Source organism: Psilocybe cubensis, chromosome 5, assembly GCF_017499595.1.
Source record: "Psilocybe cubensis strain MGC-MH-2018 chromosome 5, whole genome shotgun sequence".
Classification (NCBI taxonomy): Eukaryota; Fungi; Basidiomycota; class Agaricomycetes; order Agaricales; family Agrocybaceae; genus Psilocybe; species Psilocybe cubensis.
This window is the reverse complement of record NC_063003.1, coordinates 2,730,134-2,742,386: the sequence shown is the minus strand read 5'-3', so window position 1 is coordinate 2,742,386 and position 12,253 is coordinate 2,730,134. Positions and strand designations below refer to the sequence as shown.

The 12,253-nt window shown below is 45.8% G+C and overlaps 3 protein-coding genes across 3 annotated transcripts; 1 reads left to right on the top strand and 2 right to left on the bottom strand.

Moving 5' to 3' along the window:
- Nucleotides 1–5,299: 5,299 nt before the first annotated feature.
- Nucleotides 5,300–6,286, top strand: JR316_0006315 (uncharacterized protein; the record flags this gene model as incomplete). Its single annotated transcript, XM_047892064.1, has 1 exon — nucleotides 5,300–6,286. The coding sequence occupies one exon, from the start codon at nucleotides 5,300–5,302 to the stop codon at nucleotides 6,284–6,286; it is 987 nt and encodes a 328-aa protein (XP_047749413.1).
- A 2,604-nt stretch (nucleotides 6,287–8,890) lies between these two features.
- JR316_0006314 (uncharacterized protein) lies at nucleotides 8,891–9,870 on the bottom strand (the record flags this gene model as incomplete). Its single annotated transcript, XM_047892063.1, has 3 exons — nucleotides 8,891–9,485; nucleotides 9,576–9,766; nucleotides 9,847–9,870. 3 exons carry the CDS (start codon nucleotides 9,868–9,870, stop codon nucleotides 8,891–8,893), a joined length of 810 nt encoding a protein of 269 aa, XP_047749412.1.
- Nucleotides 9,871–10,645: 775 nt separating this feature from the next.
- On the bottom strand, nucleotides 10,646–11,605 carry JR316_0006313 (uncharacterized protein; the record flags this gene model as incomplete). Its single annotated transcript, XM_047892062.1, has 4 exons — nucleotides 10,646–11,112; nucleotides 11,165–11,256; nucleotides 11,309–11,446; nucleotides 11,499–11,605. 4 exons carry the CDS (start codon nucleotides 11,603–11,605, stop codon nucleotides 10,646–10,648), a joined length of 804 nt encoding a protein of 267 aa, XP_047749411.1.
- Nucleotides 11,606–12,253: the final 648 nt, after the last annotated feature.

The following is a 12,253-nucleotide window of genomic DNA, read 5'->3' as shown; positions in this document are numbered from 1 at the left end:
GCAGATCACTGTGTGACTTGATTTTGACTTATCGGGCGGCAATTGCTATTTTAATTCAAACCTTACTAGCGGCATTATTCGGCTTTGAGCCCGGCACATATGGTTTAATCATGCTATTCAGAATATAGCGACAATGGGAGATGCATTTTAGAATTGTGAAATACAGAACTGCGAGATACCTCTATGATGCGTTATTGGTGACCTTCCTGCAAAAAATTTGTCACTCTTCAGTGACCTATTCTGAAATGACTTTGGATTTCTTTGTTCGGTATCAGTAAACCTGCCCACTGCCTTGGTGACTCAGCTTACGAAAGAACCATTCTCCATTCTCGGAGAATCTGCCAAAGAATCCCCTTTAGCCGATTTTCAAATACTGCAGCTAAAAAGGCAGGTTCTCGAATAGTTGCTCTATGAGCATGGATCTTGTGTACAATGAGTGTACAATGAAGCAGTCTAGGAAGGCTGGATTTCTCAATCTGAGTCTTGGTTGCGGTACTCGAAATGCCACTGTAGAATACATGTATATGCCAATCTAAGTGTACTTTAAAGCGGCAGACTATATCATCATCATATTGAGGATTTTATCCAGCCGAGCTCAAGCGCGAACCGTGTATGTGCACCAGAGGTTCCCACTCTTAAGAGGGCTCGAAGCCCAGACCAAGAGGAACTCCCCAATAAACGGGCACGCCAAATTCCTGACCCTCAGGAAATCAGATTCACAGTAAAGCCTCACCCGACTATCACAACTGTTTACAGAATTGTCTATGACGGTCCGGAGCCACACCCGAAGGCCCATAAGTATGGATGCGCTCTTGGGGACTGCACATTCACAACCAGCTCAAATATGGCGACAATGAAACGTCATCAACAATCGAAGCAACATTTGGCCGACTGGCAAAACCAAAGGATGGCCCCATTCTGGTACCGGTGCTCAATTCCAGGATCAGAGTGCGTTTGCGGGTCAGCGAGGCTCTTCGCCAGAGTAGATGCCTTGAGAAAGCATCTGCTTCATAAAGAAATGATTACCGACAAAAAGGCTGATTTATACTTGTCGGCTCGCCGGGTTCAACCCCCTCCGCCTGAGTAATGATTTAAATATATATACTCTCCACTTTCTATACTCTCTACCATCACGTCAGACCAGACCGTCTCTATCTCCAAGATATCATCATATCTCGCATAGTTCTTTTCTTTTCTGTTGTAATAAAATTGTATTTCTCACTGCTATCGTGATGCACACCGTATATGATTATGATCATCTTCCGTTTTGACCAGAAAGTACGTCACGGACATCTCGCCCGTTAAGCTCACGCTAGCGTAAAGGCACTGTCACAATACTGTTGCGTAAGTGATTATGACGACACGATATACCGTTCTTTCTGGAAGTCCTGTTCGCAATCACAGTTCCAAATTACTTTTGAGAAGTGAGTATACCACAGAGATAATGGAAAACAAACATGGATATATGATCTGATCCATCACAGTCATGCTTACTGACATTGATCACATCACCAGGACATCACACTGTAAGCCTCTGTTAGCGGTGACAGAAAATAAACCATTCATCGAATGAGTATCCATTAGATTGTCGTTGTGATACTAGAACACCCATAACATGTCTATAATCCAATTAATGGTAACATCCGCGTCACTGAGGCGCTTATGTTCTAGCCAGAAGATAGGCCATCAAAAACACTCTGTCGCATCCGATGGTAGCGTGATCTTTGTAGACTCTTTTAATTTCCCTTCAGAATGGTGTCTACAGGATGGATTTGGCAGGTTGAATTCAGGTTCAATATGCGATGACATCGCCAGAATGGATTCAATGATCCTTTATTGAAGGAAATTAATGTGACGCCTCGAGGGAAAGAATAGTAGGCTGATGCAAATAAGATGCAATTGACACCCAGACTGATAATTTGAGTTATCAACCGTAACTAAGCCGTGAATATCTATCGTATCAGCTTGACAGAAACGTCGGCAGCAACGCAGTGCTACTAGGAGTCAAAGGATGCCCTATGTTCTCAGAAGAATGAGCGAAACCCGCATCTTAACTGTTGACATCATTCAAGGCAGTGGCTTAGAAACCTTTGGTCGGCGAGTATGGGGATTACTTCTTGAAGCAAGCCCAGGCAAAAGCAGTACACTGTAGTTTAAGTTGAAACACGAGGAATGGCTCATCGGCACCATATATTCGACGACTATTGGGAGGGGGGTTGTTCGGGTTCCATTCAACAGCGTAGAACACACTGCTGGCGCTCATACGTATTTTCAAGAAAAATAAGACCCAGTAATTATGTTTCCTAAATTTTTTTGACATATTTTATTGGAATATAGGATTCGGGCTTCCCTAACTGGGTAACCCCGGACTCTATATACGAGAAAAATACGTCAAAAACCAACAGGAAACATAATTACCGATACATATTTTTCTATCAAATATGTATCAGCGCCAGCAGTGACAGTGCTAGAAAAAAATACATATTTCAAGCCACATTCTTTGCTGAGCACACTAGTGGTATGTCTTTTCTCCCAAGAAACACCAGGGCCAATACAACGTAGGCCGAGCTAAGGTTTTTGGAGAGATGGACAATGAGATGTTCGCATATAGCACCACGGACGACATCGCTCTGCAAAGTACTATGGTATCGCGTAGAAGCTACGAACTTGAAACCACACTCCAAACATCTGCACGGGATAGGAAGGTAGAATTGTGTGGAGAGGGTGAGCCTCAAAATGCCTTTGTTACACGCGAAAAGGGGGACGAATGGAGTGTGGTTTGCAGAGTTCATATTGCCGCTATGAAAGATTATCAGGTATGTTTTTCTCCAAAATTTGAACACTCAGTCTAAGTGCAAGTAACCAAAACAAAAAAAGTAGAAGGTGCTCTTCCCAACTGAGAAGACGTCGCGATATGGCATTCGCATGCATACTAAGAGAAGCCCTGAGAATACGAGAAAGCCTTGTAAAACTCAGAGAGATCCCTCGGCTGCAGAGTAGGTGTATCGGCAAGTTGAAAATGCGAAGGAGACAAAAAACAGGGGATATTAGAAAGGCGGAATGTTGTTGAAATCAGGGCGAACGCAGTTTTTATCGCAACTCCGGATGTGTCGAGGGTAACGACACAAAACAAGGGGTTTAACTTTAAGTAATCCACTTTCTTTTTGAACGCGTCCGGGAGAGCCCAGAGACAATGTAAATGCCACGAGGGATCCAATGTGATTGAATGTCAGGAAAAGAGTCGGTAGGTCGGGAGTCGGGATGCGTCGGGAGGCGCCCGATGAGTCACGTTCGGTATCGGATTCGGGATTCGGGACTCGGTGATCGGCATACTACAAACCCGGAGGAGAGTCACGGAAAAGGCCGGGATGAGCCTGGAACATGGGTACGGTGCGAACGGGAATAGGACCGTGGCGTGCCTCAGGGCTCAGGATCTCCAGGGGAGGCCCAGCAGTCATCAAAGGGCAGGAACAGCTGGAAAGCACAAGGCAAAGGCCTTTGAAGCCATAAACTGCTGCACAGAAGTCTTAGAATATGAAGCCGGAGAGTAGATAGTACCTGGTATGATTGAGTAGTTCGGAAATGAACTGAATGGCGAAGAGTGAAAGAGTTATTGTGAAAGAGAACTGACGAGTCGCTATTAAAGTCAAATTAGACTCCATGGTAGATAAAGAGATACCATGATAAGAATTACCAGCGCTGAGGCAGAGGTACACCAATACAGCAACCACGGCGAGGGTATTCTCTTTGTTAGACTGACTCATACATGCATTCCGAGTCTCGGAATCCAATCAAGCCAACCTCCAGCTTTGTTGTCGTACATAGAGAAGCGGCGCACAAATCTAATCAAACGTGTAGAACACGAAAGCTAGACAGAACTGGCAGTATCCCCGCAACGAAGTCGTAACCTTGACAATCAAGGTGTCCGTCAGAGACAGAGGGAAGGTATGACTAGCTGTGGCCTGATGTGACTGAGACACGAGCAGGAGTAGCACGACAGTGGACAAACATAGAATAGACATGGCGTTGAAATAGACACAGACCACGGTGGTGGACAGACAGACGGACATATCGCGCGCTCTCATCATGCAAATCCAAGTAGACTTGACGGGCGGCACGCTGCATCGTATAGGATAAGCTGCGTGGCGTGCTGTCCGAGGACACACTAAAATGGTAAGACGAGTCATATGAATTAGCGGGTAGTGGTGATGGCTTGCTCTGTTCTTGAAAACACCGATTTTTTCTGGCAGGAATTGATTTTTAAATGGCCTGCAAGTCGAGGAGCGTGCAGCGTGCAGCCCGAGAACGCACCGAAAAGCCATGAAACGGTGAGCATCCTCTCGCCGTCGGGGTATCTCCGGCTATGGGTGGGAGAATCATATGGTCGAACTTGCGCCGCCGTGCGCAGTTTGACAACAATCCTCAAGCCATACTTTTTGAGTTTCATGAAACGATAGCGGCTGAGCCGGAGCCAGAGGTAGAGGTAGAGGTGGAGGGAGGGAGAGCGGGCGAAAGTCGGCGCTATCCTGAGGGGTGGGTATGGATTATGGATTAATTGAGGTGTTCTTTGACCTTTTCGAGTGTGTAGATCGGCAGGTGTAGGTCAAGAGCGGTGCTAGAACACGTTATTCCATTACGAGGATTAACCTGACTCGAGTGGGTATTGAATAACTGGCGTCAATGTGACTGTTTTTATGCTCGATGCACAAAGTCTTGGTCCACATCACCAGCCTTTGAGGCCCGGGGTTCTAGTGGGAAGTGGCTTAAAGCTAAGCACTAGTAGCTGACCATGCTTGACTAGACTAGCACATATCATATCTGCTTTGCCATCACTTCTGTTAAGAATATGTCGCGCCTAAAATCAACCTAAAATGTCTACTCACCTTTAAAGAAATCTGAGGAAGTTCGCACACACCTGTTTCAGTACGTTGATATCAGTGGCAGATTGAAACTGTTGTCGAATGTATATCAGTATCATGATGATGCAACAAAGGAGCGAGGATGGCGGAAGTGAGATCTCCAGAGTCCAATCTCCCCTTCCACCTGTCGGGCTGTCCACCCATTCACGGGCACCGCCACTACCCAGCCAATGGAAGCGTGTGACAGATCAACAAAGGGAAGCGGTGACAGATAATGGGAGGAACTGGCTGAAATGGGGGTAGGGCCAATGGTAGTGACTTGTTATTTAAAAGCCCGGGCTGAATAGTTCTTGTTTCCGCTTTCCCTTCAACTAAACCCATCCCCATACCCGTCCCCAGCGGCTCGTCCCATCCAGCCCCTGTACTCTCCTTGAATTTAAATGTCTGTTGCGACACTAACAGCCACATCAAGCAATACTTATAACGAAACAAGGGCCCTTGAAGTGCAGCTAAGGAAGCGCACGTCTTCATTCTCCACACCGAGTACAGCAGCCCCGCCGACAAAGCTTCAGAGGACTAACATGTCATCCACCCTGCGTCGCTCTGACTCAATGAGCATACTCCCGAGCCTTGCGTCTACCTCGTCTGGCGAAATGCCGTCGCACCAGTATCGTGTGATACACCACTACAAGGACCAGCGCCTTAAGCGTAAGGCACAGCTTGCCGCAGCAGGGACTACCACACCTTCCCCTATTGTAACAACACCCCCACCCCCACCCCAACAATCTTCTACTCTTCGTCGTTCGTCGTCGAGCGCGTGTCTGCTCACAATCCCATCGGCACCCAAACGTCGGGTTGCCCCACCATTGCCTTCTTCATCCAATTCTAAACCACCCGCCAAGGTCATCCTACCTTCAAAGGAATGCCCCATTACCCAACATCTTTCCCTCCGCCTTACATCTCCTCTTTCCCCTATGCCTCGAAGGAATGTACCCATCCAACTCCCCTCCATTCTTGCTCGAAGGCGGGACAAGGCCAAAACAAACTCCAGCGCCAACTCGCTTTATCGTACGGCCATCATCACTCATATGTCGAGTAGCCCTGAAGGGCAGAAGATTTTGCACATGGGCCCACGCCTCGCCATGTCCATCATTAACGCGACCAAAGAGCTCGAACGCATTGTGGCACTGCAGCAGGAAAGGGAAGCGGAGCTGGAGAAGTTTGAGATGTCTCGGCAGGCGAGGATGCAGGAAAGGGAAAAGGAGAGTGAAGTGGTCGTGGACGGCTTCGACTATGTCATGGCAGAAGCACCCCCAGCAGCGGCGCCTATCAGCTTGAGTCCTCCTGGCAACAGTCTGGCGACGCCTGTTCTTACGACCCGCCCTTGGGTGCAGGATGACTGGGAAATGATTGACTGCTCTGCCTAGAACGTGGCACGATGACGGCGCTTCTTTCACGCAATCACTTCGAGGCATTGATTTTCCTTTTTCGACATCGCCGATATTGCTGCGTATGCATTTATATCACAACAGATGCGTGCAACTGTGCCAACGACCTAACTGTCCGTTAACAGACACACTCTGTCGTTTATGGTCTTATTTTCTTTGTTCGGTCCTGGGCATTCTTTTGTCTTAAATTTATTGGGAAGATCGCTTCTGAATTTGGTGGCGTTTTATCCTGCGGTTGTTTTCATTCTTTCGCCTTTTGTATGTACTCTGCTTTTGTTGTGTCATATTACATACCATCTTTCCACACATGCCTTTCAGTGGCCGACATCTAATTCTTGCCGGAGACATTACTATTCGCTCGCGGTCGACGTCCAATCCACATTCACACCTATTGTTTCTGCTTTTGTTTTTCATCCTCCATACCCTCCGCTTTGCCTATGCATTCATCTATAGTTGTATTCATGGATCATCTATCATCTATCATCTTCGTCATTTCGTGACCTTCGCCATATTCATACCTTCCTTTCACTTCTTTTCATTCCATCTCATGCCCAGCATCGTCTGTCGTGGCATATCACTGCGCTGCCAACGTTCAAGTGGACTCTCCTATCCCCTTCTTATTCTGTCTCCTCTGTGCGTGCGCGTCATCAACAATCGTCAACGCACATCGTCTCGGCAACCCCTAGCCAGTTTGAGGGAGGGCGTCCACCCGCATCACGTCATATATCCTCTCCTTCCCCAGGGTACACGTTCGTGTGGTCCAGATTCTCGGGCATACCGCAGATGATCCTTGAATGCAACATAACGACGTACAACGGCGACAATCTTTGTGGCACAAGTATAGTCGACATCTGTACTTCACGTACAATGGCTTCGGCCACAGCAAGCCGATCCCTACCCTGCCGTCCGCCATTCACCGTTCCCTCTTCGGCCTTTGCAAAGAGGTGCTTATGCACCCCTATTTTTGCGCTTTTCCCCTTCAATTTCGTTTTCTCTATTGCTGTGTCTCTATATATATGGGTTCATATCGTTGTACAACGCCTTTGTGTTTCTTTTTATTCGGTCTTGTATTTCTCTCTCTTACATCATCTCCATGTTTTCTGTATAGTTAATTGAACAAAAATAAAGTCAAGGAAGTCAAATCAAAATCGAATTGAACTTGAGATATAATTCATGCACGTTGCTGTATCCGCGATCCAGGAGCTTTGCAATATTTATAGTCAAAAAAGCATTCCTGCTTAATTCCTGCACCCGGCGTCATTGCAGCTGTTGATTCGAGCGCGGGATTCAATAATGACTAGCGTACGGTCAATTTTGAAGTTGACAGGGTGCTCAAAATGTACACTGTGTACACGTCTCCGAGTGGTTGCGCTCATCGATTAAACTCCCATGATACTTAGAGCGATGCTGGGTAGAGTGTGTCAATCGTGCATAGGTTTCTCATCAATCACGGCTCATATCAATCATTAATAGCAGCAATATTTTTGACTCGCAGAACGATGAGGGTGACTATAAATATGCTGTATGATGACTGTCTGTTTAACAGATGAAAGCTAGTACCGATGTATTTAGCAACCCATGTTAATAGATGTGGTTCTCATCAATCACAATCATTACCATGATTTCATCGAACCTCATTCATATCCTCATCACATCACAACCGTATGCACCTGGTACTAAAAACGCAAGTTATCAGCAACGGAGACCTCGGCGTATCGAGACAGTTGTTCAATTGAAAGGCATCATATCATCATCCCTGAACCTAGCATTATGGCCAAGGCAGAATCAATTAGTGTCCCCAAGTCGACCCTGCAAGGCACTTAGGTTCGTAATTAACTTCAGGGATGGAAAAGGGTCGGAGCAGGGTCGATTGATCGTCGTCATCGCGTTCCTTAAAGCTTTGGTTTTATACTTTCAATGACCTTCACAATGCAAGTGGAGGATTAAGTCTGAGCTCGATGGTTACGAAGTGAGGTGGGATCTCCCCTATCAAGCCTAACCATGACCTAATATTATGTATGTATCATCAAAATTGGCCTTCGTGTATGTTTGCTACCCCGCGTCCACCGCAGCGTTTTAAATATGTTAATTTTATCAAGTTCCCCGGATTATGGGAAGAATTTTTGGTTATGTCATCACCTATGCATCACCATATCAGTGTAAGCACATGTGTATAGAATAGCTCAACTAACGTGAACCGGAAGCTGGACGAATATTTCTGGTTGATAGTCGTTTGTGCGGTGGTACCTCGCTCGTGTGATGGCTTTGTACTGAATGCTTTATAAATGAGACAGCTTGTTTTTGAACGGAGGGAGGTTGACCTTGAGCTTTCAGTGTTTTATCATTTTCTCTATCATAAACTGGGACGCATACAATTGGTAGGGCGTGGTGACGTCAGAGAAACTTCGTTGACGATCGTGAGCTTGCTTTAAAAGCAAGTTTTGCTCTCACATGTTCCAAGGGCTAAGGTACTGAGGTGACGTTTTCACTCAATTGTTTCTGTGTACAACGAATGTATTCATATGAATCCACTATATACTGAAATAAATTCATGATCTTATCCCGTTTTCTATGGAAAGACCATCAACCAATCGCTATGAATGATCCCGTCTCTGGAGACTTTAAGAAAAATCCTCCAGTAGCACGTCGTTTTCTTATATCCTTTTTGTGTAACGAAGATACGGCTTCTGACCTCGAATCAACGCAGTCATAGCATCTAGTAGAAGAATCTTGCAGCCTAGGAACGTTCTCGCCGCCGAAGTCCTCCGGGATTTTTTTCCGAAGTACAGAGTTCTGATGTCCGCTTTCGTTGCATTTGCCTTCAAGAGCTGTATGAGCGTCTACCACAATGCTTTCAAACGCATATCTCGTAATATCATCATCTGTAGGCTGCCTGTGGTCAACGTCGTTGCTTCCTTCATTATTCAAATGGTAAAGCTTAGCTCGAAACTCAGTTTCTGGTTTGTCGATGTCGCTGAATATCACGTTTGCGTTACCCATACCTGTAGCCGATTTAGCCGATTGAATGTCGACAGAAAATACGATACAATGATTGCCATGAGTTCCTGGCTTCTCATCCTGAAATAGGGGGTTATATTGGGAGTCAAAACAGAAGGACTCTTCTGGATTTGGACAGCTTGGGACGGTATGCCACATCGATATTTCTGTTTTCTTGTTTCTAGACACCAAGTTAACGTGTATCGTTGGCCTTAAACCGCAATACGTCACGCTCTCGGAGTAGTGTAAAAAATGACAAATCATCACCTACCTTGTAGACCCTTTGGTTTGCTCTCCTGAAATATCGCTGGCAATTGAACTTGTGTCTTCGTCGTCCTCAGTGTTGCATTCGGTGGCATTCACATTTTGTCCCTCTGCCCGTAAACTTCTTTCGACAAATCTACCAAAAGCCGGGGAGTTTAGATAGTCTGCATCTACTTCTGTTGTGAATGCCAGCATTTTCTGCGCATGTAAATTGTTAATAAAGTGTCAATGAATTGTTGTGTTTTAATAACATTTACAACGAAGCAAATGACACATACTGCACTCATGTCAGCGTCAATCATGGGGGTTGATACTCCAGGTACAGTAAAATCCCCTCTCCGTATACCTGTAGTGGCCGAGATTGTGGAACGTGTAGGCATGAATCACTGGAGGTGATACGGACTCCCCAAGCCAAATCGTCAAAGCAAGTAAACTTAACCTTGAGAGATTTCAGGAAGGATAGAAAAAGAACGCGTCTTTAAGTCAGAAAATGCTCCTAAATCCAAAAAACTTCAACAAAAAATCGTACCAGGTATTGCTTAAAATGCCACAACTGCCTTGCGTCTAAGGTGAATATACGATCTAGAGTTTTCAGGTCTGTTTTTAAGTGGATTTATACGTTGTTTGGGCCACTTAAGGCCAATGGCCCATCTATGACGACAATCAATCACCAAGCAACCTGAGACTGATATTTTGGTGCTTTGTCCCTGATCAATATCAATGCCCGGTGGCCCAGGACTTGCATAGCTAGCACGATACGCCTCCAAAAGAGGGCCACGACATTTTAGAGTAGTAATAAAAGTGAAATTACTGGAAATTTGATAACATTCAATGAGGATTGGACTCGTATGATACTTAATTGTCTGAAAACATATGCTTCCAATTCAAAACATCCAGTACTACGACGAGTCAATCACCCGAACGTGATTAAATGAATTGCACCATAGGGCTGATATCATTAAAGCGCATACACTAATGTCATACAAGAGTAAAAGAAAAAATTGTGCATAAATCGGTATAATCGATGATGGTGTAGGAAATGAGAGAATAAATCATGGAAAGCGCGACTATAGTACATTACACCTGTCTTTTGGTTCCGAAATTACAATCTTCTATTTTCTTCTTGTGTTCTTTCTTTAGATGGTCGCGTAGCTTGTCTTTTCGGCGAAATTGACGAGGTCCCGAGGGTTTTGTGTGCTCGAGAGAACAGGTGTAAATGGCCGTTGAGTGCCACGACGTCTCCTCAACATGACGGTTGAGGGTTGCGAAGTGTTTCCCCACACTTCCACAGTTTTTAATGATAGAAACGTAATAACCTGTGCTGGTTAGTACCTCCACACCCTTCTTCTTCTTGACGCTCATAATCTGTTTAATAAAAGGCGATTTAGTCGCTACCCAGATTGTGCCGGGCTCAGGTTCCAGCAAAGTCCTGCCCTTAGTGCAGACTTCGTCACTGGCAATTGGCCCACTACCCGGATCGTATGTGACCTTATCTGCCCACTGGGCATCCTCGTCGTCATCCAAGTCGGCTTGAGAATCTGAGTCTGCAAAGTACACAGGTCAGTCGAGGTCGAGGTCCTCAGTGAAGATAGTCACCCTGTTCTTCAGAACTCTCTGTGCTTTCATCTGAATCGTTCTCGCCGCAAATAGGGGAAAGGTCCTCCCAGTTGTTTACTACGCTCATTGGTCTGAAAGTGACCAATCAGTATGTGATCGAGCACAGATAGTCAACGGAATTACAAGCAAAGACTTTGAGCTGAATCCTCCACGTCTACGCGCATCCCATGGAATTCATCTGAACTCCATGCCTGAGTAGCTAGATTATTCTCGGCGTAATTGGGGGAAAGGTCCTCCCAGTTGTTTACTACGCTCATTGATCTGAAAGTGACCAATCAGTATGTGATCGAGCACAGATAGTCAGCGGAATTACAAGCAAAGACTTTGAGCCGAATCCTCCATATCTAAGTCCATCCAATGGAATTCATCTGAACTCCATGCCTGAGTAGCTTCGATGTTGTGAAGAGGATAGCGGAACATAATGGACTTTGAATTTGTGAAGAGAGAAGGGACCTCCGACGGAGACGTGGGGAGAAGCGTTAAATACCCTCTCCAACCTTCCTCAAGGGGAACGCACGGACTGGTTTGGTTGATACCCTCAGCCCAACAAACAGTAACGCGTAGGTGTTTATGGCGCGCTTCTGAATAAACAGAAAAATATTCTCGTCACAACACCGCGAAACAAAGAGATTGCGATGCTGCGGCCTGAAACGCACATGTGTGCTTTTTTTTTGACTGGATCTCATTTAATTAGAATAAGGTTCATATGACCTGGAATAACGGATTTGGCGCTTCGAGAATTTTATTCACGACCTAATAAGGAAGGCGCTTGGACCTTTGAACAGGCTGTGTCTATGTTTAGATTATTGAATCGATGCCCATTGAGGGGGGGGTGGTAAGCTTCTGTACATGCTACCAGCCCCGTCCTCGAAGGCAATCCTTACTTTCAAGCGACAGCCCTTACTGACGGCTCCCCAGTGCCTCCAGCATATAGCCTATATTATAGGCACCAACGAGTATTGCGATTGTTATACTTCATCTCCTCGATATGAGCACATGTTCACTTGGCGCTGATTATGACACACCCCACTTCCGGTGAACAGATCCATGACCTAGACCCCCGGGTCC